This window comes from Heloderma suspectum, chromosome 11 (genome assembly GCF_057233095.1).
Source record: "Heloderma suspectum isolate Gila_16-S chromosome 11, 16-S_ref, whole genome shotgun sequence".
Taxonomy (NCBI): domain Eukaryota; kingdom Metazoa; phylum Chordata; class Lepidosauria; order Squamata; family Helodermatidae; genus Heloderma; species Heloderma suspectum.
This window is the reverse complement of record NC_139468.1, coordinates 1723681-1750041: the sequence shown is the minus strand read 5'-3', so window position 1 is coordinate 1750041 and position 26361 is coordinate 1723681. Positions and strand designations below refer to the sequence as shown.

At 47.8% G+C, this 26361-nt stretch overlaps 2 protein-coding genes across 13 annotated transcripts in view; one reads left to right on the top strand and one right to left on the bottom strand.

The window, feature by feature from the left end:
- The first annotated feature begins 2182 nt into the window (after positions 1 to 2182).
- On the top strand, positions 2183 to 14375 carry MNS1 (meiosis specific nuclear structural 1). Of its 5 annotated transcripts, XR_014785287.1 has the most exons (13): positions 2183 to 2283; positions 2506 to 2561; positions 2861 to 3758; positions 5124 to 5357; positions 6472 to 6599; positions 7370 to 7472; positions 9292 to 9521; positions 10203 to 10419; positions 10503 to 10610; positions 10736 to 10883; positions 11576 to 11833; positions 12141 to 12266; positions 14121 to 14375. XR_014785287.1 is itself a non-coding variant. In XM_084816529.1 (11 exons), the coding sequence occupies exons 1-11, from the start codon at positions 2260 to 2262 to the stop codon at positions 12273 to 12275; spliced, it is 2391 nt and encodes a 796-aa protein (XP_084672655.1). In that variant the 5' UTR covers positions 2186 to 2259; the 3' UTR covers positions 12276 to 12352. The 5 variants fall into 5 exon arrangements, 4 of the variants coding, with proteins under 4 accessions (XP_084672655.1, XP_084672654.1, XP_084672653.1 ...); XM_084816529.1 differs by lacking the exons at positions 10736 to 10883; positions 14121 to 14375 and having other exon boundaries at positions 2186 to 2283; positions 12141 to 12352; XM_084816528.1 differs by lacking the exons at positions 2183 to 2283; positions 2506 to 2561; positions 10736 to 10883 and having other exon boundaries at positions 3691 to 3758.
- The window catches only part of TEX9 (testis expressed 9), a 34668-nt gene continuing 19068 nt past the window's right edge, over positions 10762 to 26361 (bottom strand). For 2 of the 8 annotated variants that reach the window (XM_084816532.1, XM_084816536.1), the window contains 6 exons: positions 22962 to 23125; positions 22206 to 22288; positions 19910 to 20083; positions 18925 to 19059; positions 17634 to 17768; positions 14242 to 15241 (listed from right to left, as the gene is read on the bottom strand). In XM_084816532.1, the coding sequence (XP_084672658.1) occupies positions 15164 to 15241; positions 17634 to 17768; positions 18925 to 19059; positions 19910 to 20083; positions 22206 to 22288; positions 22962 to 23125 (769 nt within the window). In that variant the 3' untranslated portion in view covers positions 14242 to 15163. Of the gene's footprint in view, positions 12165 to 13788; positions 13879 to 14241; positions 15242 to 17633; positions 17769 to 18924; positions 19060 to 19860; positions 20084 to 22205; positions 22289 to 22961; positions 23126 to 26361 lie in introns of those variants that run through there. The other 6 variants (XM_084816534.1, XM_084816533.1, XR_014785289.1 and 3 more) reach the window with 6 other exon arrangements.

Sequence of the window (26361 nt, the reverse complement as noted above, 5' to 3'; positions counted from 1 at the left end):
AGGCTAATATGGGTGAAGGCAGTCCTTCAACTAATTTGGTCCCAAACCGTTTAAGGCTTTAAAGGTCAAAACCTTTGAGTTGGGCTCAGAAACACACAGGTAACCAGGGCAGCTGGTGCAGTATAGGCATTATATGTTTGACTTGCCCCCACTCATACTTGGGTGACCACTTTCTGCACAAGCTGGAGGTTCTGAACCACCTTCAAAGGCAGCCCCACATATAGCGCATTACAGTAGTCCAGCCTGGACTTGACTAGTGTGTGAATAACGGAGGCAAGGTCTGTCCCCTCCAGATAGGGCCACGGTTGGCATACCAGCCTAAGGTGGTAAAAACTGGCTTCCCCAGTTAGCTCAGAGTCCAGGAGGACTCCCAGACTGCGCACTTGGTCTTTCAGGGGGAGTGCAATCCCATTTAAGACCAGTTGTAAACCTCCATGCAGAGTAGTTGGTTTCCCAACCCGCAGGACCTCTGCGTTGTCTGGATTAAGCTTCGGCTTGTTCACCCTCACCCATCCCCAAACGGCCTCCAGACACAGGGTCAAGAGGTCCATGGCCTCCCTGGGTTGTGCAGATGGAAACGAGAGGCAGAGCTGCGTATCACCCACCTACTCATGACATTTCAGCCCAAACCTCCAGATTACTTCCCCCAGCAGTTTCATGTAGATGTTTAATGTAGATGAGACATGAGAGGTTCACAAAATTAGGAAGTGTAGTTTGGGTTAACAGTTTTATATTAAGTGTTATGTATTTTAGGGTTGTAATTTTTGTAAACTTCCCAGAGAGCTTTGGTAATATATAAATTGAATGAATGAAAATTATGCACGATGTGGAGAAAGTTGACAGGAAGTTTTTCTCCTTCTGTCATGAGAACCCGGGTCATCCTATGAAGCTGAATGGTGGAAGATTCAGGACAGATAAAAAGACTTCCATGGAGTTAAAACTATGGAATCTGCTACCCTAAGATGCAGTGACGGCCATCCACGTAGATGGCTTTCAAAGGGGATTGGGGAAATTCATGCAGGATAAAGCTATCAATGGCCACCAGTCACGATGACTTCAGTACCAGAGGCAGTATGTCTCCGCGTGCCAGTTGTTGGAGAACATGAGCATACATGGCTTGCTTGTGACAAGCTTTCCATGGGCATCCGATAAGCTACTCAAAGACAGGCTGCTGAACTAGGTGGACTTTTGATCGGATCCAGCACAGCTCTTATGTTCTCTCTCACTTCCTCTGTGCACATCATACACACAATCGTGCTTGCACCTGCCTTCTTGTACATACAGTGTGCACATTCCAGGGCCAGGTGAAAAGAACGTGGGAAGCTCCTTGTTGGCGGCTCCCTCTCCAGCAGTTGCTTTTCAGTAACAGAAGGGGCAGGTGGCATTTGCGAGCTGAACGCAGACCTCTCGGGCTGCTGTCTCGTCTTCCCTGTAGCGAGATGAGCTCCCGAGTCATCCCCAGTCCTGCACCCTCTTCATCTTCCTGTTTATTCCAAGTTTCATTAACGTCAATCTTCTCCAGACAGACTGTCATTCACGCTTGCCCTGCCTGGCCACATCCTCTCCCCAGAGAGCTGCCTTCATTCTGATAAATGGGCTGTTGGCGGAGAGCATGATGAACAGCGGCGATTAGAAGAGGGGCCTTTGCTACTATTTCCATGGAACGTAATAAGCAAGGCAATTAAAACTGGTTTGGAACAAGGAGTCGCTCTATTCCAACAAGCAAAGTCAAGACGCTTGGTAATTTAGAAATGCAATTGGGTAGCAAAGTAGGAGAGGTTCAGTATAATCCCAAAATATATACCTACGCTGAGTTAGTGGCTGCAACTATCACCAAGCAGGTACAAACAGAAGGAGAGCTAAAACAGAAAGCAAAGGGAATCGTTCTTTGATGGATAGTGAGCCAGCCCAATCTTATTTTGCTCCATTCTTCCTGCCAGCAGGCTGGTCAAAAGAATCCACCTGCCCAGAGGAATCTCCTGCCATCACCCTTTCAGGCAGTGACTAATGATGAGCTTGGACTCAGGTGTCTGAAGTCCAAGATGCATCCACTGCCCTCTTGAAGCACTGCAGTGTTGCACAAAACACTTCTCCCAAATGGACATGTCATACAAGAAAACATCCAACATCAAGAGTTTACTTTTCCACAAGTAAGATGTGTGAAGTGTTTTGATCTACATCTTTACACCTCTCGGGGAAGAAGTTTGCATCAACCTTCCATTGTATTTGCATTGACTCATTCATGTGCAGTTGTGTGAAATGAAGATGACCAAAGGCCAAAAAGTTGAGTTTCATTTGATATTTCTTATCAAGGTTTGGCAGACGCTACCCATGTTGTGATAGGTGGGAAAGTGTTAATGCACCCAAAAGCTGAGGATTCAAGCTGCCTGCTCACGTTGCAAATGTACATGGCAGCGAAGTAACCAGTCCATATTTGTATCACTTCCTGCCTGCCTCACCTCCCCCGTCAGAGTCCAACTGTTTTGCTCTTCTGATGTTTTTCAGATTTATATCAAATGGGTATTTGCTTATCTGTGTAAGCTGCCTGTGGAAAAAACTAGGTAATTCATTGAATGAATTATTTAAATAAATCCTCCCCCCAGTGTGTCCACACTTGGCTTTCTCCGTGAATGTTCATATCTGAGGGAGGGAGGAAGGAAGGGGCATTTGTCCTGGCATAAGTCTTACTCAGGAACTCCCAGGGGCTGGTTTTGGTGACGCGAAGCCACGGAATAGCATCTGACTACGGGGGTCTCCCTGGGTTACTCCACTTTTATCCGTAAATAAAAAGTGACTGAACGGTAGCTTGCTGATAATCTCTCTCTCTCTCTCTTCTGGGCACCACGCTCCCGGGATGCAGCCAACCCAGAGCCACAATTCAGAGGAGGGCCGCGAAGGTGACCAGGGGCCTGGAAACAAAGTTCCTCCCCGAAGAACAGGAGGAAGCGAGCAGAACTGGAGCAGCAACTGCAGCCGGACCCCGGCAACGGGAGCGGAGCTGGGGGATCAACCAGAAGCGCGCGCGCTCCCCCACGTCCCCCCTTAACGGCCGAGGCTGGCGCAGAAATCGCCCGGGCGGACTCCACGCATCGGCTCTGCCGGGGACGCACGCGGGAGCGAGCGGCGGCGGCGCTCCGGCCTGGCGCCCGCGCGCCCCGCGGCCGCTCCCGCAGGGCTCGCCCGGACGGGGCCTAGCAGGGGCTCCTGTCCCGCCCGTGCCGCGAGGCGCGTTTCCGTCCCCGTCCCCGTCCCCGAGCTGCCGGGTCTCGAGCTCCCCTCGAGGGTGGCGCTCCCTCCGCGGCTCGGACGCCGCCGCCCCCTCACGCAAAGCCAGCCCCGACTTCTCGGGTCGCGCCCGAGTCCTCAGCGGGCCGGTATCCCTCGCCGCGTGGCCTGAGGCGCCCCCGACCCGGTCCGGGACCATCGATCTTTCCGCCCGAGGCAGGAGAAGCGCTCCGCCAAGGCAGCCCGGCGCCGGCTCGGGGGCGCCAAGGCAGCGCGGCCCCCCGCGGCCGGGACCCCCCCTCGCCCGGCCCGGCCCGCCTCGCCCGCTGGGCTGCGCGGGGCCGCGCCGGCTCCCCGCCCAGAGGCCGGCCGGGCTGCCGCGCCCCGGCGCGCTTGCTCGGAGGCCGGCCCGGCCCGGCCCGGGGGCGCGGCTCGCGGCGTCGCGAGGAAGGGGCGGGGCGGGGCGGGGCGGGGCGGGCGGCGCTTGCGCCGGAAGCCCCGGTCGCTGCGGCAACGGGGCGGCGGCGGCCATGGTGAGTCGCTCGCCGGCCGCCGAGGAGCCCGGGCCCGCGGCGGCCCGCCCCTGCGCCTCAGCAGGAGCAGCAAGCGGGCCGCGAGCCCGTCGGGGTCTCCGGGAAGTGCCGCTTGCGCCGCCCGCGTGGCTGCCGAGCGCGAGGCGGCGCCGGTCCCCGTCCTGAGGGCCCGCAGCGTGCGCGGATGCGGGGAGTCGCCGGCAGCGCCGCCCCGCTGGGGGCAGAACGAGGGGGCCGGAGCCGGCCTTTACGGCGCCGCCACGGGGCGCGCCTTCCCTCGGAGCCCTTCCTGCCCTTTGCCGCGGAAGCGGGATGGGTCGGCTGGGTCTCCGCGTGAAGCCGGTGGGAGAACGCGATTCTGAAGAAGGGGCTCTCGCCAGGGCCAGGCCCAGGGCCAGGGCACGTAAACGCAGCGTGCGCATGCGTGCCCAGCCCGCCCGCCCGCCGTGCCTCGAGGGCGGCTTTCTGGTCCAGGGCAGGGCCGGGCTTGTCCGGCCGACTTTCTCGCGGGAGGGGCTGCCTTGCACCAGGCCAGACCCCGCTGGCCCCTCCGGCTCAGTCTTGTGTACTCTGACAGACAGGGCTCTCAGGCTCCCCGTCCTACTGAGGTCCTGCCTGCCAAAGCAAGCCTTCTCCTGCTGGGCTGTAGTCCCTCTGGCTAAACAGGGAAGAGCAGGATAGTGGCAGTGGTTTTGCTCATGAGCGCAGGAAGCCACCCTTGCATCAAAAGCAGGCCCTTGGCCCCTTAGCCGGGCATTGTGTATGCCGACTGACAGCAGCTCGCCAGAGTCTCCGGCAAAGAGGGAACTCCATCGCCAGGCACCGGAGATCCTTGCAGGGGTTTGACCTGCAGGGGCTTTGCTGCTGAGCTATGTCCCCTCTCCAAAAGAAGCAGATGGGTGCACCTCACGTAGTATAGGTGTGCAGGTTGCCACAGCTTGTGTCAGAGTCTCAATTTTTGTGGCTGCTGCTCCTAGGCTGCCTGATGATACCTCTGGCTAGCAGCTCTTGCCAAAATTTTGCACGCACATTTGTGAGCAACCTTCCTGCTCTCCAAACTGCACCAAGCCAAAGGAGGAGCTGTTTCCGTACATGCTTTTTCCATTACAATTGCAACTCCAACTGGCCGAAGGAGAAGAGGAAAGTCCATCTCACCCGTTGGGTTGTGTGTGTGGACTCCAGTGGGAAGCAGGGGGAAGAACGCTTCACTGACGCGAGCCATGTGGCCATCAGGGCTGGAGTGCAGCCACACGTTCTTTTACAGAAGCATGCAAGAATGCAGGTCCTCTCTCACACCTTGACGTTTTCATGCAGCTACGAGAACTCCTACAGGTTTGACCCCTCTGTGCCCATGCTTCCTTGCAGGCAATGGCACGGAAGAGCAATCTGCCACAGCTGACGGCAGCACAGCAGCTGGACCAGAAGCAACACGAGGCCTACTTCCAGGAAATGAAAGAGCTGGAGCATGAGAAGAAGGTGCAGCGCGTCCGGCAGCTAGAGGTGATGTGGGAGGCTGAGGATCGCGTTGAGCAGAAGCGTGTCACACGGGTGCTTGAGGAGGAGGAGCGTGAGCAGCGGATGGAAGAAGCCATCCAGAGGGTAAGTCAGCTTCAGCCAGAGGCAGAACATCAGAAGAGCCCTGCTGGCTCCGACCAAGAGTCCATCTAGGCACACAGTGGCCAGCCAACTGCCCGTGGGAAACCCACAAGCAGGACATGAGCGCAACAGCTCCTTCCCACCCGTGTTCCCCAGCAAGTGATGAACATAGGCATACTGCCTCCAATACTGAAGGTAGCATATAGCCATCAAGAATCATAGCTATTGATGGCTACCCCCCTTTTAAAGCCATCCAAATTGGTGGCCATCACTACATCCTCCTCCACCACTGCTCTTCACATTGCCGAGATCCCACTCCTTCACATAGTTCTTTAGATGTCAGTGCCACTGAGTTCACTGTGCTTAGGATTGTGGTCTAAATTGCAAGGCAGATCTCTGTCTTGATTTGTGTCAAATGCTGGACACCATTCGTGTGTCACCCTGCAGGAAAGGGAGCCTGGCTGCTTAGCAGATTGGAAAGGGATGCAGGCTACAAACTGCAAACAGAAGTGACAGCAAATCAGGCTATACAGTCTCAGTAGAGTTAGAAGCAATCCGGTAATATCTTATTTTTTAAAGAGGTGTCTAAAGAAAAGTGGTAAGGCTGAGTATGCTACTTGTACATTATGAAATTTTGAAGCCTTACTGAGTCTGCATTACTAGTTTAGTGATCCATCTCTCTTTAAAAACTGTTGTCTTTTCAGGCATTAGGCTGTTGCTTAATCAGAATAAAAATAAACTTGTTTTCACTCAAAATTCCCCAAAGATCAATACTGCTAAAGCAATCCATATCTTTAAAAAATGTTAGTGTAATTATCAATACATTATTATGTTCTGTCATTCTGCACAACATAATTTCATGGTGCAAAATGACAGAAAATACAGCTGAATCAAAGGGTTTAGTCTTAATTTAAACAGATTATTTCTGATTTGTGGAAGGTTTTATAAATATTATAGGACAAAATACTAATTTCTTTAGAGGCACACGTTGAACTACCATATTATTGTAGGATATCTAATGTCAAGAAGAAGTTTATTATTAAGGTAGTTAATATCTAATATTTTGTGCAAGTTTGAAAGTTTAATTCCAGATTGTGAAATTCTGTGCTCTGGTCAGGCGGAAGAGAATAAAAGGCTGAGAGAACTGGAGCTGCAACAGGAAGAAAAACTGGCAGCTGAGTTAGCAAGATTAAACCATGACAAAGTTAAAGATGAAAAGATGAGGCAGCAAATAAGAGAGAACAGGTATTTCTCTCCTTAACCAACCGAAACTCACTTTATGGTTGCAATTATTCCGAAATTCTGACAATTATGATTTTATACCTGCCTTCTGCTGCTGTTTGGTGTCTGAGTGTTGTGCTGCTGTGGTTCGGCAGGTGGAGATGGCTGGGGGAAGAAGATGCCACTTCAGAGAGACGAGCAGGCACTCGGCCTTGCAGCACAGCATGATGAGCCTTAGCATTGGTAGAAGTTCCCATGTTAATTGATCTGTGTGTTGATTTGTGTTTAAAAATAAGATTTATTAAGTGAGAGATGACAAAGGAATGTGAGGGGGCAGCCTTGGGCAGAATTGCTTCCCCCTCCTAAAATGGTAGCATGTGGCATAACTAGCAAGGGAAGTTTGAGGGAAAGCTGCAGAGCGTCAGCTGAAGAAGCAGCACGCTCTGGGGTGCCCAGGGCTGTGTCGTGCGGCGAGCAATTGCGTCACTTTACTTGGGTGAACTCTGCAATAGAATGCTGTTGTTAGTGTATAACAAATAAATAAGCCACCACATTATTTGGGAGGAGGGGCTACAGCCTGATCATAAATGCACTTAGCTTTTGATTTTTACATGGGATTTAATTCTGAGTCAAGGTGTCCAAGACTGGAGTGCTGCTCACTGATCTCCGTGTTTGCTGTGGTTCCACGATGTCATTCCACAGGCCTGTCACTCCACTCCTTTGATTGCCTCCTCCTCGCAACCCCCACTTAGACAGGATGTAAGTGTTATCTTTTTTCCCCATTTGGTTTCTAGTATTGAACTTCGGGAGCTGGAGAGGAAGCTGAAATCTGCTTATATGAATAAAGAGAGGGCTGCCCAGATCGCTGAGAAAGAAGCTCTAAAATATGAAAAAATGGTAACTAGTTTTATGGACTGCTTGGGTCTCAGATACTCTGTTCCATATTTGTTAAGTAACCTTATGCAGATGATAGATCTAAAAAGATATCACTTAAAGGACAGAATGCAGACAGGTTTTATAAAGTGCATAAATTAATTCCAGTTTTAAAAAATTCCATGACAGACTTAAAATCATCTTTGGAAAATGTATTGCTCAAGCTTAACGATAAGTTTGGGTTAATCCTAACTTTACTCCTTGTTTTCATTGTTGTTGGAAAATCTAGTTGTTTTGAATAAAAAATTGTTGTATCTGAAATAGATAAAAGGACAGTGTTTTATTCTGCATCTTGGTTTCTTCCATCAACCTAATAAATTGGCTTATGGTGCAACCCTAAACATGTTTACTCAGAAGCAAGTCCTATTGACACCCTAGTAAGCGTACTGAGGTTTGCAGCCTTAGAAGCCATAACAATAATGCTTGCTTCTAAAGACTGATGAAACCCTCCTGAAATTGAATTCAAGCAAGTAGTTAGAAATGATAGTAAACAGCCTGCAGGATTTAATTATTTTATGCACACAGGGCATTTATTTATCTATTTAAACATTGTTATCCTGCTCCTCATCCAAAATGGCTCCCAGAGCAGCTGGCATACAGTCAATAAAACCATGAGTCTTTGTCTGCAGGCTTACAGTCTAAAAAGACACAACACAAAAGGAAAAGGGGATAGAGAGGGAAGAGGAAAAAGCCAGGGGTCTTTCAGCAGGGCTGGCGGAAGCGCCCCTCTCTCTGCTGGGATGTCTGCTGGTAGTGGCAGGTCAAATGTGGTGGCTTATTTATTATACATGTTTATATACCACTTTATATGCTAAAAAGCCATCCAAACCTTTCCAACCTTTCTGTGGTTAATCTTATTGCTGTCAACGTTTTTTTTAAGAATACTGCATTTTAGAAAAATGGCACTGAAATACCTTATAATGTTGCCAGTGTGGTGTTTGGATTTCTGTGCACCTGTCCTAGCTTTCAGTTATGCTTTTTGAAAGGTCCATACTAAAGTACACGTTGGTAGCTTCGGTTTCATAACTTAACTTCTCTGGGCCATGAGCTTAGTTGAGCGGATTCTTTGGTGTGCATCACGACAGCATCGGAAGAGCCCTGATGCCGGGTCAGACCGACAGTCCATCTAGTCCATCATTCTGTTCACACAGTGACCAACCAGCTGCCCATGGGAAACCCAGAAGCAGGACACAAGTGCAACAGCACACCCCCACCCATGTTCCCCAGCAAGTGGTGTACGTAGGCATACTGCCTCTGATACTGAAGGTAGCATATAGCCATCAGGACTCGTGGCTATTGATGGCCTTCTCCTCCATGAATTTGTCTAACCCCCTTTTAAGGCCGTCCACGTTGGTGGCTGGCACTATGACTTGTGGTAGCAAATTCCATTGTTTAATGATGTGCCATGTGACAAAGAACTTCCTTTTACTTGTGCTGAATCTCCCACCAATCAAGTTCATTGGACGACCCCAGGTTCTAGTCTTACGAGAGAGGGAGAAAAATGTCTCCCTATCCACTTTGTTCACACCATGCATAATTTTATGCACCTCTATCATGTCTCACCTGACTCACCTTTTTTCTAGGCTAAACCATGCTTTCTGTGGAGAAAGGCACTTGTTCTTGGTATAGCTGCTGGGAGAATGTGGATAGCCAATGCTTCTGTCAATGCTTAGTTGAGAGTATTCATGCCCAGGGCGTTCGTTTGCCTGTGTGCTAGGCTTCTTTGTTCAATCCAGATTATTCAGGTCAGGAGAAATTAATTAACATCTCATTGTAACAACAGAAGGGTGATGCAGAGATATACAAAGCCATGAAAGAAGAGCAGGAAAGAGCAACAGAGGAAGAAAGCGCTGCTGAAGCAAGGCGGAATCAGGAGAAGCTGCTCTATCAGCAAGAACTGGAGAAACAGCTTGAGGAACGAGAGAGACGGAAGCAAGCGGCCTATGAAGAGTTCTTAAGAGAGAAACTCTTGATTGATGAAATTGTGAGAAAGATCTACGATGAAGATGAAAAGTTAGTCTCATGCCTGTGTCTCTGTTTTAAACTTGCTTAGCCATGCTGCTTCTATTTCCCGGAGCATGGACGGACTTAACAGTTGTGTGTTTTGGGTTGGAGCTTCTTTGCTCCCTGTTAAAAGCCCTATCATGCATCATATGCATTGTATCTGGTAGGAAATTCTCCCAGGCTAGTGGGGTTCCTTGCCTGACAGTTATTTCTGACTCCTGGCACCTAAGTCCATCCTGCCTTCTGTGAATGCTTCATGGTGGGTGAATGTCTCTGGCACCGTTTGTGTCTGGCAGCTTGTGCCTCAGAGCAGTGGGGTTGGACTAGGTGGCGTTCAAGCTGTGGCTCTGATTCTATTCCTCTCTTGCTAGTATAGGCAGTTTGACTCCAGGGGAATGGCTTCTAAAGGCTTATGGCATATACGTGGAGCTATGAGGGATGTTAGGCCATAGTCATTCTGGCCACTGGCCAAAGCCTGAAGCACGCTTGCCACGTGCATTGAGCAGGGCATGCTTCCGAGTATCCTTTGTTTACCAGGGGTGGCGGTGACTCATGGAGATGGACTATCAGGGGAGGAGGGGATCCCTGAGATGTAGGCCATATGGCCCTTTCTATACAAAGGCTCACTGCAAAATATTTTGGCTGGGTTACATCTTGAAACATGACTAAACTTTCAAACGTCTCCCACAGGGCAAAACAAGAAAGGCTAGAGAAAAAGAGAACAACTCAGAGATTCATAGAAGAATTCAAAAAAGATCAAGCTGTACGGCAGAGAAGGCAGCGTGAAGAGATGGAAGAGGAAAACAGAAAACTAATGGAATTTGCCAACATGTGGCAGGAAAGAGAAGATGACAGGATGGCAAAAGTCCACGAAATTGAGGAGAGAAAACGAAATCTCCAGAAAATGGTATTGAAATGGCTTTTAAATGACCTTGATTTGGTAACAAGAAGTGGCACTGCATGCACCTAAAATCTTCCTCTTGATGGCAGCTTGCGGAAGCTCTGGAAAGAGAGCAACAGGAACGAGAAGAACTTGAGCAAATCCGAGCAGAGCTGTATTTCGAAGAACAAGCAGAGGCAGATAGAAAGAAGGAGATGGTAAGTGATTGAGGTTTTTGTCTTGTTGCCCACCCTATTTCGAGGGTTGGGTGTGGGGTTAACAGGGTGGTACAGAGCTAACTTTGGTGGAGTTTGGTTTTTTACAAAAAAATTTTTTTTTGCAGAAAACGTCCCTCCCCCACCAGCGCTCCCTCTTGACTGCTGTGAATGTCAGCTTGTCTGTCTTGTTTCAGTGACACTTGCAGTTGCTCGTGGTACTGTAAGCAACATGACCGCCGTAGCTGAAATCTTTTTGTGTCTTTTCAGACATAGGTACAGATATATTTATTCCGAAGGGCTACAATTTAAATAAAAAGTAGTGGGTTGCGTGACTGTGTGAGAGAGGGAGGGAGAAGTGTGTTCCAGTTGGCTTTAATGTACCTTTTGAAGTATAAGAGAGCCTGACAGGTTCTAGTTGTTGGGTTCTTTTCAGTACAATGGTGGACTTTGTGCTGTATTTCTCAAATCTTTTGAGCTTACCTCCCATTGTATCAGGAGGCACACGCACTCCGCCTGGCAGTCATTGTGTGCTTCACAGGTAAGTGTTGCACATTCTTGTTTGTAACCTGTTGCTGCTCTGGAGATCAGTCGATAGGGGTTTTTGTCCAACAATAGCAGTACAGTCATTCCTACAAATCTAACGTGAAGTAGTGAGGGTCCTTTGCCAGGGGGCATTCAACCCCCTTCCCCAGAATTTGGCTGGTTAGGGATGAAGGGTCCAATTATCTTATCTCTTCTCTCGTCAGGTGTTCTGTGTCCTAAGCAGGGGTTGGGCTGCCCCACAGTTTGTGAACTGTCTTGGAGGATAGGTTTGTCTATTAAGAAATGCAGTATCTTGTCTATGTATGTTTTTCTTGTACCTTGTTACAAGAAATACATGCCCTGTGAACTGGCAGTCCAACCTAATTGGTGCTAGAATGAGCATAATGCACAGCTCTTGTTCCGTTTACTCTCTCTTCCTTTAGGAAGAGATGGAGAAGAAAATTAGGCTGCGCTTAGAGTTGCGAAAATCATATGAAGAACAATTGGCCATGAGGGAGGTGCTGCTGCAGGCAATGAAGGAGGAGGAGGCTGCCTTCCGCCAAACTATGCTTGCCAAGTTTGCAGAGGATGATCGTATTGAGCAGATGAATGCCCAGAAACGAAGAATGAAGCAGCTGGAGCACAGGAGGGAAGTAGAGAAGCTCATTGAAGACCGGCGTAAACAGTTCCTTGCCGACAAGGTAAGCCAAGCCTCTTCTGACGACAGAGTTTGCTTTGAAATGAAGCACAGCTAATAATGTAGCTCTCTGTTTTGTACACCAGCATTTCTAGTAGAACAGGGGAATAGTGAAACAAAATCACAGGTGAAGCCACACCTAGCCCAGTTGGGGGGTCATCTGCATTCAGGAGAATTAAAATTGCGATAGGTAACAAAAGCCACTAGAACGTAGCAGCCAGAGTAAAAGCACTTTGTTGCGGTGAAGGTCTCTCATGATGTCATGAACTTGATTTTGAACTAGAAAAAATACATTTTTATTTTGTTTGTAGGAACGTGAACTTGAAGAAAGACAGCTGGAGGAAAGAAGGAAAGGAATCGTTAATGACATCATCGAGGAAGAGCGACAGAAACTCCTTAAAGAACATGCGATTAAACTATTGGGATATCTTCCTAGAGTAAGTTGAGCACATTTTAGTAGTAAAGTAGGAGCAGAAAAGATGATTCTTTGGAAAGCCACCAATTTTTGCTGTGTGCCAGGGATAGCTTCCACAAGTTATGTTCTATGCTGGGATCCTACCAGTTGCAGTATGGCTTAGCTGCCACTATGTCAGAACGCCCCCTGAAATGCCTTACCTGCTTCAAATTGCTTTACTCCCTGAAAGGTGAAGGGTGCTTTTCTGATCTTTGTGTTCTTGACCTGTCCAATCCTTGATGGATCTTAGGGTTGGATCTTAGGTGGATCTTAATGGATCTTAGGGCCCTCTTAGGGCCTTTTCTGTGGTGGCCCCCACTCTGTGGAACTCCCTCCCTAGGGAACTCCGTCATGCCCCCCCTTTAATGAGCTTCCGTCGTGCATTAAAAACGTGGTTGTTCAGGCAGGCATTTGGGGTGGGTTAGGGTATTTTAGAAAATGTTTTTATTGTAGAATTTTATGGTTTTAAACTGTTTTATTGTATGTTGTACATCGCCCAGAGTGGCTGGGTGACCAGCCAGATGGGCGATTAATAAATTTAATAATAAATAAAATAAATAGGGTTGTGATTCTTAGCTTTTGGTAGGTCAGTGGGCAGCTACTAACATTCTCCATCCACACTATTCTGAATGTACTCCCCACCCCCCGAAGACAAGCCAAAGCCCACCACCTCCCAAGGCAGCCTGTCCCACTGTCAAACAGCTCTTGCTGTTAGGAAGTTTCTCCTCATGTTTAGCCAAAACCTGCTCCCCTGAAATTTCCACCACTGGTTCTAGTCTTCCCTTCTGGAGCAAGCCTATTCCATATTCTGTACAACAGCCTTTGGGATAGTTGAACATAGCTATGATGTCTCCCCTTCATTATCTCTGCTCCAGGCTAAACTTACACAGGTCTTTCAATCATTCCAAGCTCTTTTAACTGGTCTGGGTTTCCAGACTTCCCACCATGTTGGTTGCCCTCCTCTGGACATGCTCCAGTTTGTCAGTGTCCTTCTTAAAATCCTGCACGCAGAGCTTATCACAGGATTCGAGATGCACTGAATAGAGCAGACATTTGCTCTGGGTGTTCTAATCCACGCAACTAGGACATTTTGACGGACCGCCGCTTCCTCCTCTAGTTGGAGGGTGCATGTCTGCAGCAGGAGCCTGCCCACACATTCATGGTTTGCAGGGTCATGGGGAAGGACTGTAGCTCAGTGACAGAACCCCTGCTTTGCATGCAGAAGGCTCCAGGTTTGATCCCTGGCATCTCCAGGTAGGGCTGGGAAAGAATTCTGCCTGGAACCGTGGAGAGCTGCTGCTAGTCCGTGTCGACAATACCGGGCAAGATGGACCACGGGGCTGACTCGGAACGCGGCAGCTTCTGCCGTTCCTATGAGGCTGATGGCAGTGGAGGCACCCTTCCTTCCCTACCCTCTTTCGGTGGCCTGAAATGTTCCCACAAGAGGTGGGAACATGAAATGGCTTGGGTGGCCTGAAATGTTCCCACAAGAGGTGGAGAAAGGGTTGCAAATAGTGGGGTGGGGTTGCTGTCAGGCTGCAAGCCTGCCCCCCCATTTTCTCAACCCAGGGAGAGGAGCTGGACCATCTCATTATCTGGAAGGGGAGAGCATGATAAAAAAAAGTTAAAACACAACACAAAATAAAGCACAAAACGTAACTGTTGAACATGCAAAGTTCTCACGAATTAGATATCTTAAGAAGGAAAAAATTAGGCTATAAATCTTGAATAAATTAAAACAGAGAAATTCATTGCTTAAGTGTAGCAGTAACCACACAGTCCTAAACATGTCTCTTATTGTATCATGTTGAAGTGAACCCTTTTTTTGTGCATTCAGGGAATTCTTAAAGATGAGCAAGATGTTAATATGCTTGGAGAAGAGTTCCGACAAGCTTATCAGAAGAGAAAAGGCGATGATGGGCTTACAGGAGACAACTGAGACTTCATTTTGCTTCAAGATATACTGCAAGAGGTTGCCTGATGGTACAGGCCACAGCATGTCAGCTGCTAAGCCATCTTTTGCTAACTCATTCCATGTATATTTCAGTTGGCTTGACTTTTGTAGTGATAAATTATTTCTCTGACACTAGTCCTCAGTTTGTACTTTGTGTTCACTTTGGAAACCTCTCTAGATTTATCTTCAGTTGAGAGAAGTGGGGCTGGGCTGTCTGGGAAGACACAGGCTGATGGCTCCCAGTGTGTTTACACTGAAAATGCTTCCAACAAGTAGCTGAAAGGTCTCTATTCTTTTTAACAAGCGCTTTAAAAAAGGGACAGCAGTTCTTAGCCTTTGTTCAGCAGCAGCCGTCAGTCCTCCTATTATCTGCTGCAGCCTTCCCCAACCTGGTGCCCTCGAGATGTGTTGGACTACCACTGCCATCATGCTATATTGGCTGGGCATGATGGGAGTTGTAGTCCAACACACCTCAAGGGCACCAGGTTGGGAAAGGCTGATAACTGACTGAAAAGTGATCTAGAAAAAGTAAAGAACAAGTCTCAGGAAAGGATTACTTTATTTTGAAAACAAAATGGCTTTGCTAAACTACTGCTGAAGTTAATTGTACACCTTAAGGGAGTCGTTGGTTTCAGTGGAATGTGTGAAGTATCCCAAACTACTCGTGGTAATCCAGAAGGCTAGCAGCAGTACTGTCATGAAAGGTTCAGCTTACCTTGCTAAGTTTTGAAGAATGAGGTAAAACAGCAACTAGCAAAACAACCATGGGAAGGGGAAGAAAGCACGTACTAAACATAAGCTTTTGTGCTAACGAGTTACAGTTTTTCAAAAGACTTAACACATTTAAAAGTGGAACCGTTATCCTGGGCCACCATAGTGCGAAACATTAATAATTCACATCTTCATATTGCTGTTCGTACCGAGTGTTAAGAATTTCCCCATTCCAGGGCTTTCATAAACTCCTCTTCAGTGAAAGAAAGCATCTTGGCTGATTCAATGTGCATCTGAGGGGGGAAAAAGTCATTCATTCCTTGACTAATAAACCAAGTTAGGGATTTTCTCTTGCGGCACATCCCTGACAAAAGTTACTGCATCCCTTGTTTTAGTATCTGTAAAACAAAACTGCAGGGGAGAAGGAAGCTGAAAAAAACTTATCCTTCTGGAGAGTAAGATGTTTTCTCAAGAATGCTTTTGGGTCCATATCCAGGCTGAATTATACAACTGGTCACCTGGGACCTTGAGGACAAACTGCTTCTCTACCGCTAGACCAGCACTGTTACTCCATGGCTGTGTTGGATTATGAAGTTATTATGTAAATGTCCTCGTGTCTGCTGACAGCAGCTCGCTTGGGGTGGTTTGCAACCCAGCAGCTGCCTTCTGAGACTAGGCTCCTGGGGAGCCAAAGGCAGCCCTGAGCCTTTTCAGACCGGTCAGCCTTGCACACTTCCCTGGCGGTGCTTCAGTGTCTGTATGTGGGGGGATGGATAGTTGGAACTAGCTGTAGGGAGCTATAAGCATGTGGAGCTGCTGTCCCTATTTTCTCAGCTTGCCCATGCAGAACACGCATTTATGCAACACAATCTAAGATGGGGTCTGGGCTTATTCATTTAAAACATTGGTATCCTATCTTTAAAACTACAAACCTTCTGCAGATGGTTCAAAAAAATCAAGTTAACTGTAAAATACTTAATACAATTAACTAAAATGGCAGCGTTAAAATACCATTCTAGTTCAAATAAAAAATATCAGCAAGAGTTAAAACTATAAAATGTAAGGTATGGAACACAGATCAGCATGAATTAAAAGCAGATGGAAACATCCTGGTTTTTTAAGGCTTGTTTAAAAACAGTCAGGGACAGAGCCAGGCGTATCTCCGGCAGAAGGACATTTCACAAGGATAGGGCCACCATGAAAGAGAACCTCTGTCTTATGTCCACCAACTTAGTGGCAGGAACGTGATGGTTGCCTCCATGGCTGATCTTAGGGCCTGGGCAAGTCCAGACAGTCCTAATAATCTGGAGTGCTTCCAGGCAAAACTTTTATTGAGTCACTGCCCTGTCTCATTCATGGAATTTTATGTGGGGTCTTCTTCTAAGGCTGGCATAAGAACATAAGAAGAGCTCTGCTGGATCAGACCAAGGGTCCATCCAGTCCAGCATTCTGTTCACACAGTGGCCAACCAGCTGCCCACAGGAAACCCACAAGCAGGACATGAGTGCAACAGCACCCTTCCACCCATGTTCCCCAGCCACTGGTGTACACAGGTATTCTGCCTGTGATACTGGAGATAGCATATAGCCATCAAGACTCGTAACTATTGTTGGCTATCCCCCTTTTAAAACAATCGAAATTGGTGGCCATCACTACATCATCCCCCACCACTGCTCTTCACATTACCAAGAACCCACTCCTTCTCATAGTTCTTTAGATGTCAGTGCCACTGAGTTCACCGTGCTTAGGAGTGTGGTTTAAATTGCAGCACCCTTCCACCCATGTTCCCCAGCCACTGGCATACGCAAGCATCCTGCCTGTGATACTGGAGGTAGCATATATCCATCATGACTAGTAGCCATCGATAACCTCCTCCTCCATGAATGTGTGTACACCCCTTTTAAAGCCATCCAAATTGGTGGCTATCATTATACTACCTTGTGGTAGCAAATTCCATAGTTCAACTATGCACTATGTAAAGAAGTTCTTATTTTGATCTATCCTGAAACTCCCACCAGTTAGCTTCATGGGCTAACCCTAGTATTATTAGAGAGGGAGAAAAATGTCTCCCTATCCACTTTCTTGACACCATACATTATTTTGTATACCTATCCTGGGCTTTCCCACCGTTTCTTCCATCTTTTTTCGTACAAGAAAAAAACTACCGAGAAGAAAAATATGGAATAGCTGCATAGCGCCTTTTCATTATTAGCACTAGGAGCCCTCCATCCGGAAGCACCCCTGGTCCCAAGCCGTTTAGGGCTTTAAAGGTAATCAGCATTTTAAATTGGGCCCACTCAACTTCCAAGGCAATGTTTAGGATCAGTTGTAAGTCCTGGAGGCTGACACCAAATCATCTCTGCTTGCAGTAAGCTGCTGTTTTTGTTAATATAGAGATCTGTACACTTCCACCCCAAGAAGAAATGTTTCAGTCTATCTGGTATGACACCATGCCTTTAAACTGCATTTGTTCAGAGTAGTACTTAAATCTCTGACTAGTGAAAAAACCAAAGACAGCTAACTGAAAAGAGAGAATATCCCAATTACCAAGATTATTATGTGGAAGGTAAGAAGCAGCTGTCCCCTGCCTGATCACATAATTGTATTTTGTAAAAACAAAATAAAAATATGCTGCAGCCCTAAATTTAATTCCATAAAAATTACCAGCAGCACAGGATAACTTACCTTTTGTCTCTTTAAAATGTCGATTAATTTTAATTGTTTCTTGAAACCTGCCATCAGCTCTTCTTTTTGTTTCTCCAGCCTCTTGTTTTCAATTTTTAGTTCTTCAAGCTTTTTATGTTCTTGGTTGACTACATCCTAGTAGCAAAGGAAGGACACAGGATGTGTTTTACCTTTATAAAGTAGTATGAGCACAATCCTTTGAGATGTTCTAAGTGGGACTCAGAATGTGCCATTTAAAAAGGAAAAAAAGCTCAGTAATACTATCTAGATGATAAGCTACTGTGCATTATGTTTCGAAGGCTGTTTTTAATCCTTTAAAGGTCAAGGTGTCCCCAACCAGTCGTGTCCGACTCTAGGGTGTGGTGCTCATCTCCATTTCTAAGCTGAAGAGCCAGCGCTGTCCGAAGACACTTCCGTGGTCATGTGGCCGGCATGACTGAGCACCGAGGTGCACGGAACGCTGTTACCTTTCCCGCCAAAGCGGTACCTATTTATCTACTTGCAATTTCTTGCTTTCGAACTGCTAGGTTGGCAGGAGCAGGGTCTGAAGACGGGAGCTCACTCCGTCACGCAGCACTCGGGTCTCGAACTGCTGTCCTGCCGACCTTCTGGTCTGCAGTTCAGCGACCTAACCACTAAGCCACAGTGGCCCCATTTTAATCCTTTACTCTGTTTTTATTTTATTTTGGTTTTTGAATATTTTGTAAACTGCTTTGGTTGGCAGCCTAAAATCCTTTCAAACTTATTTCTAAGGCAGAGAATGTCAAGGTCTCCTCTTCCACCTCTCTCTCCCATTTAGAGACAGAGTGGTATGCAGGTATCATTAATAAATGAATAAATAAGTGGCTGTGACATTTGTATTTCAGGAGCACAATAACTGCTTCCAGGGATCTATAATTCTGCAACCGAAGAAGAAACATTCTGCAATCTGGATGCTTCAGAGTTTTTATTTCATTTCATATTTTACTCTGACTGCGTGTTTGGAACATACTGGGGTAAGAACAGGGTTGGGAACAGAGAGATGGTATGGTGGGCCCAGCTCAGCCATGAAGCTCACATGATGACCTTCAGCCTAACCTACTTGACAGGACTGTTGTGAGGATAAAATGGGATAATCTGTCCTGAGCTCTTTGGAGGAGGAGTGGGATACACCTGTGATGGAGAAGATACAGGGGGGCTCTGGCTTAGGCAACAGGCTATTCTAAGTTCCTGTACCTACAGTGGAACTCAAACTCAGCTGGTATCTAGGTTTGTTGATTTTTACTGTTTTCTAAGCTAATGCAAAGCCTACCTTGTTACTTTGCTTCAGTTTATTCAGCTCCATTTTATATCTCTCTGCTTCCTCGAGAGCTCTGTTCAAGCGAACTTCCATTGTACCCTGGCTGGCTGAAGCCTGCTTTTGTGCTCGCCTCAGATTCTCCAGTTCCTATTGCAGCAAGTCAAAATAGAGAAGAGGCTGAAGATCTGTAGTTATGCACACTTTGCTTCTGGGGATGGGAGTCACTCAATTCCCCCTGCAGAGTTTAGCCCAGAGAGCAGCAGCATGGGAGACCATGAGAAAGAAGGGGCTCCCTGAACACCTGGCTTGCCAGGGGACAGGGCACAGGCCAGCAGATGCTTGCCAGGGGGACGGAGGGAGAGGATGACAAAGCAGAGCTTTTGCCGGGGTGGTGCTCCTGCCAAGCTACATCCATCCTTGTTGACTGTCAGAACCTTGGTGAAGAGCTCTTAATGCTGCTGCGGTCTTATTGTGGCATCCTCTCCATGGTTACACTGGTTTGATTTGTGTTATATGATTTCACAGCTATTTGTTGTTGGTTTTTCATAATAGCACATCCCATTCATCACAGTAGTGTGGGAAAGAGGCTTCTGCACTGGGAGGTCACTTGCCAATACAAGCTGAATGCCCAGCTCTGAATTTGTGGGCTCCTTCACACATAATGTCCCATCTGCCCCCACCCCCATGGAGTCAACTTCAGTATAGGAAAAAAGGGATGAAATTAGATTTCTTTGATAATGTTCCAGAGGCCAGTACAGGGAGACAGACCATTTGCCCTGCCCAGCTCTGGCCTCAGGAGCACTGACAAGGCTCAGGACCTAAATGCAGTAAGCAAGGCTGCCTTCCTTTTTGTTTTTTTCTTTTCGACCAGATGGGGCTTAAATCCAGGGTGGCCAGTCCAGCTGCATATTCTACAGCCCGCTGGTGACATTCACACAAACACAGTACCTGTTTTCAACGTAGCGATACAGGCAAGAGACCAAAGCGGCCTTGTCACCTTTCCTAACGTGGAGAGCTTCTGCTGCAACCCATCACTTTTCCCGCTTGCTTCCTCAGACAGCGTTTTGTACTTCTCCATTTGAGACTGTTGTAAATTGGCCGTGCGCTGCAGCCTTCCGCGCTCTTCTTCAGCCTCTCTGAGACGGCTGGTTAAGTTCCGATTCTCACCCTCCTGTAGACCAAGAATTAACATATGGAGCAGCTGAGTGCTTGGAGGTAGTTGGGAGCCCACTTGATTACTGCACTTCCTTGAAATTTAACTTGAGGGAGGTGGCTGAAAAAGCTCTATCTTGGTTAAGCAAAACCTCAGTAAGGTACCCAGAAAAAGTGGGTAAACCTATACAGCAAGAGGGGCTCTGGCCAAACAGAAAACACTTCCGTGCCTTCTCCAGAGCGGAGGAGCCTTCCAGGCCTTTGGCTCTGCCTTCGACAGAAGAAGAGCAGGGCAGCTCTGCTGCTCCGGAGCTACCGCTTGGGAGCAGTTTATAGGCCTTAGGTCTGTCCAAAAGACCATCTTTTTCTTCTCCCACCTCCCTGCCACGTTCTTGAATGGAAACTTGGGGGGGGGGAGTGCTTGTGGAGCACTTGGCATGGAGATCCCACCCAATGCTTTGCGGACCCCTGGTCAACATCTATTAATGGGAGGGAGGACAAATGGTCAGAGGAGCAAGAGCTCTGTGAGCCGCCAGGGTGTTGTTCCACTTCCTTGACTCTCTGGGGCAACGGGGTGCCCTACTGGGCACTCTGTGTTTGGCACGCCACTTCCTCGTTTGGTGGCTGAGATGCATCAGAAAAGGGAAGGTGCTTCTGAGAAGGCAAAGCCCCCTCTGTCTTTCTGCAGCTGCCTTAGCCAATGGCCCAGGAAAAGGGAGTTGGGCGTGCCACAGACACTTCCTCTTGGTCTCAGCCGTGACTGGCAGGTGATAGTCTACAGTAACATCCCTCCATGAAGCAGACATGGAGAGGGCATCAGCAGGAGTTCAGCAGCCCGCACAACACTGCTGTGGCCTTCCATCAGAGGCAGTTTGTCCATCCTGGCCAGCCAGCCGGGGGTGCTGATCCCGCACCCCCACAGGCCACAGTGAGGAGGTCCTCCAGGTCAGTGCCCACCTCTCCCTTTTATTCTTGAACTCCCTCACCATAGAAGTGCAATTGGTGCCAATGCTACTATCTTCTCGGTGCCAGGTTAAAACCTTTTTGTTTGCCCAGGCATTTTAGCTGGGTAGTTTGTCCTTTTTGCTGCCTTTTAAATTGTTTTAATTTAGGTTTATATGACCATTTTAAGGTCTTGTTTTGTACACCACTTCGTTACCTTTGGACAAAGGGTAGTTTAAAAATCTTTGTAATAACAACAGTTAAATCTTGACAAGGATTTCCTCCGCCCTAAGCCTCTCACTGGATCCACAGCCTGGTAGCCAAAGAGATGCTCTTGGCAGTCAGACCCAAGGAGAAGCAACAGGCTCCATATTTGCAACCAGCAGTTCTTTACTTTCTCCCATCCGCCCCCCCTGGTCACTTCTGCCCTGCTTTGGCCAGCAACCTGGGAAATTGGGCTCAGCAGATGCTGCTGCTTGCTCCTGGCTGCCAAAGCACTCTGCCCAACAAAGAGGTTAGCCGGCCACCTCTGGCCATTACGGATCCTGAAAAGACGCAGCAGGAGTAGCCCACTAACCCGCAGTCACTGCTGTGACTGGCGGGACACGGGATATGGGGTAGGGAAGTCTCAGTTTCTGTTCCCAAGGACAGGAACTGGAAAGGCCTTGAAGGATTGCTGGTGCCAGCAGAAAGTCAATCTCATCAGCTGGAAGACCTTCACACATCCACTGTTCTTTCTGAGTCAGAACCGGGGGGGGGGAGTCGTCGTCTAATGGCAGCAGAGCAAGATGGAAGTGGTGGCACAGATAGAAATGCACACAGGGCCTTGCCAACGTTTCCTTTGCTGTGCTGGATGACAACGCCTATGCTACCATTCGGAGGGAGTTCAGGGCTTCAGAACCAAAGACATACTCTGCTTCTGTCCAGGTTCTGCCTCACCCCGCCCCCGCCCCCCGTTTTCTGTGGGGAAAAGATTGTAAGAACACACCCCACTCATGTAACTTGCTGCCTCCTGAGGGGATGTGGGGGTTGCAAGCACACTCCTCTGCTATGCATATAGGATCTCTGGTTGGTAAAGGTGTGAAAAGTGCCCAATTCTCCTCTGAAGCAAGCCTGGTAGCCTGTGATGATTGTGAGCAAACAATACATCCCTTCGTACAAGCAAATAGCTAAATCTTGCATTGCATTTCTGCTCTTACCTTTTTACCACATTCCTGTCCCATGGCGTCCAGCTCCTCCTGCATAACCCGCAACTTTGCCTTTAGGAACCGGATTTGGGCTTCTGCAAATTTGCAACAATTGTATTTAACACTATAGATTGATACACCATTCTAAACCAACAGAAAGAGAACCTCAAATTGTGCAATTTGTTTTTAACTACATACTTGTAGAACACTGTGGTGACAGCTATATTCATAGAAGTTTTGAAGACTAACAATTCTACAACATTCTTTTTGGCGCCAAGGACATTCCATGAAGCAAGCAGTTCAAGTACTTTCAAGATGGACTTGGAGGTACTAGAGCTGAAGGGAACACAATGTTATTCCATGCAATGACACTAGCTGTCCCCTAGGACCACTTTAGCAGGAGTTCTACATAGAAAAGTCACTTCTGCCTTGGATCTGTCACTAGGTAAGCATAAAGGAGGTGCTCTGGCAGCATTGTAGAATGCACAATAGGGCGATAAACACTGATGTAGGCTTACGTCTCCGTGCCACCCACTGAGACATACTCTGTTTCTTCACTGATCATCTCTACCATGTTTGAGATGAAAAGGGAAAGAAACTTATCCAGCTACAGCACGTACACCCTACTTGTGGGTTTCCCACAGGCAGCTAGTCGGCCACTGTGTGAACAGAATCCTGGACTAGATGGACCCTTGATCTGATCCAGCATCGAGACTCTTCTTATGGGCTTATACAGTACGGGAAGGGCAGTAGAAGGAATGGACCCACCAGCTCCCATTTCGCTTCCTGCACCGGGGAGAAGGTCATCTTCTAGATCAGGCAAGTTTCCTTCTTCAAGTTGCCCTTCGATTTTCCCCATGGTCTTTGCAAGAGAGAAGTCTGGGACTGCAACATCAGCAGCACTTGGGACACCGCGTGGTTTTAGTTTTGCACTGAAGACACAAGGGCCAGAGCACAGCATTTTAAGAACAAGCTACAGCAAAGAAGGACAGATTGCTTACCTGTAACTGGTTCTTCGAGTGGTCATATGTGTATTCACACATATGGGCTCTGTGCCTGCATGGAGCCTCGATCCGGGAAACTTCTAAAGCTGAGAAAGTTTTGGTGGGAACCCTCCCCCACTGTCCCACTGAGCATGTCTGGGCAGGTTCCCGCCTGTTCTTTCAGTTCGATGACACCCAAGTGTGGCCTCGTAACCGAAAAAAACACAGTATCAGGCAAAAACAACACTGTGAACACCAAAGCGGGGATGATGGGTGGGTTGTGTAAACGCACAGATGGCCACTCAAAGAACCACAGTTACAGGTAAGCAACCTGTCCTTCGTGGATCACACATATGGGTGAGTAGGAAGCTCACTTACCTGAGGTGGGTAGGTGTCCTAATGTAGCACTGAAGAAAAGACAGCATGACCAAAGGAACAGTCTGCTCTAGACCTCACATCTAGGTGATAATGCCTTACAAAAGTTGGCGGTGTTTTCCATGTCAGAGCACAGCATAACTCTAGAACAGACACTCCTGTTAAACGCCATCAACATCGCCATAGCTTTTGTCGAATGTGCCATCACCGTACCTGAATCCAGGTTCGCTAACTGATAAGTGAGGATAATTGTTTGAACTACCCAAGAGGCCAGTCTTTGGGATAATAGCAGCAGATCTTTTTTCTTTTCCCCATGGCACATACAAAGTCTAGGAGACGTGCAAAAACCCTCAGTCCTGGACTTTTAAAAGCTAATGCCCTTCTAATGTCTAAGGCATGCAATCTAGGCTCCAGTTCTGATGTTGGGGGCAGAAAAAATGCAGGTAAGACAATATCCTGGTTAACATGAAATACAGCAACTACTTTCAGTAAAAACTGCACAGCTGGGCAAAGCACAACTTTATCTTTGTGGAAGCCCATATAAGGATTGTCCACTCTAAGGGCTGCTAACTCACTAGCCTGATGGGCAGAAGTTACAGCTACAAAAAGGCCACTTTCCATGACAATAGGCGAGAGTGCTAGAGGTTCAAAAGGCTTAACTGTTAGAGCCCAGAAGGGCCACTGACAAGCTCCAGCTTGGTACTGGTGTTTTAACAGGAGGCCAAAGATTCTTTACTGGGCGAAGAAGCAGTAAAACCCCCTACCAGAACATGTGATGCCGAAATTGCTGCCAGATAAACTTTTATAGATGAGATTTTAAGTCCTTTTTCAAATAAGGACAACAAAACTGCAGAACTTGATGAAGTGAGCAGTTAACTGGGCCTACCCTATTTACAGCCGCAAAGGCAGAAAACTTCGCCCACGTAAGGGCAGAAAACTATCTAGCTGCTGGCTTCCTAGCCACCTGCAGGACTGCACGAAGTGGCTCCGGAAATTGACATGTCTAGTGACTGTGGAGCCTCTATGCTGTTAAGCTCAGCTCTAGGAGACTGGGATGTCGAATTCGACCGTTCTGGTGGTTCAGGAGATCTGGTCTCACTGGGAGCTGAAGATACTGCTGTTGCACCTGACTGAGCAATGGGCCAAACCACCCTTGCCTTGGCCACCATGGGGTGATGATTATGCAGTCCATGTTATTATCCAGTATCTTCGACAAGACCCGAGTTAGCAGTGGGAACAGGAAGTAAAGCCCTTGGTTCCAACTCGGGAGGAAAGCATCTCCCAATGAGGCTAGACCTATGCCCTCTCTGCTGCAATGATCTTTGCATACTGCGTTTCCCTCCATTGCAAACAAGTCTATCAGAGGCACTCCCCACCGACTGAACAGGCTCCATACAGCTTTGGGATGGAGTTGCCACTCATGCGATGCCCTAAACAAGCAGCTTAGGTGACCTGCTAGAATGTTGTCAGATCCTGCAACATGAGCTGCTATTAGGGAAATCCTCTTCACAATGCACCATTTGAATATGTCCAGAGTAAGCCTCACCAACACAGCTGATTTTGTTCCCCCTTGTTTGTTCAAATAATAAACAACAGTTGTGTTGTCGGATGCCACTTGTACAATCCTGCCCCGGACATCCAGCTCGAAAGCCCTCAGCGCTTTCTGTACCGCAAGCAACTCAAGGAAGTTTATATGCTTACTCTTTTCCAATCCCGTCCAGAGGCCCTGCACCATGAGGGATCTACAATGTGCTCCCCACCTCCATAGTGATGCGTCCGTTGTGAGCGATCTCAAAGGTGACGGATGGTGGAAAGGCACTCCTGGAAGAAGGTGATGGAGGGACATCCACCAACAGGCAGACACCCTTATCTTCCCGAGGAACCGTAACAGAGTATGCTGTGCATTGCCTGTGGGGTCGAATACTCTGGTGAACCATAAGTGGAGGCTCTTCATTCAAGGGCGGGCAAACAGGAGTACTGCCACCATGGCTTCCATTAATCCTAACAGTCTCTGAATCATAAAAGTGGTGAAGTTATTGAAGCAAAGGGTCTGGTTCACTAAGGCTATGAGCTCATCTGCTTGATCTTGTGGGAGGATAGTGTGACCTTGACATGAGTCCAAAACCATGCCTATAAACTGAGTGGCTTGGCTCGGTTCCATGCAAGACTTCTGGAGATTCACGTATAGACCGAGGGCACCTAGAAGGTCGCAGGTAAGAGACACTGAACAAAGGAGACTCTGTTGTGATGGTACCATTATTAACCATCCTTGTAAGGAAAGAAACTCACTCTCTGTAACCGAAGATAAGCACATACCACTGCCATGCACTTTGTAAACTCTCAGAGCTGTCAAGAGGCCAAATGGAAGAACACAAAATTGGTATGCCTATGTCCCAATGGCAAAGAGAAGGTAACGTTGACTTGACTTTGTGATCGCTATGTGGAAATACGCATCCTCGATATCGATGGATGCGAACCAGTCGCCTCTCTGCAGCAGTGGTTACACAGAATTTCTTTGGGGTGATAAAGAAATTTACGTCACCCAGATCCAAGATCAGACAGAGCCCTCCATCCCTCTTTGGTATGGTAATGTATCAGGAATAAAAACCTTGCAGAAGTTGATGTCTCAATACGTGTTGGATCGCAGCCTTCTTCAATAGCGACGCAACCTCTGCTTTTCGAACATCCGATGGTGGTGTTGACCATACCGTACCAAAGGAGGGGAGGGTGCTGAACTCAGATCTTGTATGCTCTGCTGATTGTTGAGAGCACCCACAAATCTGACATGATTTGTGTCCATGCTGGGAGAA

What these genes read in the sequence shown, in the direction of transcription:
- MNS1 (XM_084816529.1), top strand. Translation starts at nt 2,260, where the DNA reads ATGAAGATGACCAAAGGCCAAAAA. An exon ending in CTCTAAAATATGAAAAAATG is followed by an intron (nt 7,473 to 9,291) that starts GTAACTAGTTTT and finishes TTGTAACAACAG; the next exon opens with AAGGGTGATGCAGAGATATA. An exon ending in CAGATAGAAAGAAGGAGATG is followed by an intron (nt 10,611 to 11,575) that starts GTAAGTGATTGA and finishes CTCTTCCTTTAG; the next exon opens with GAAGAGATGGAGAAGAAAAT.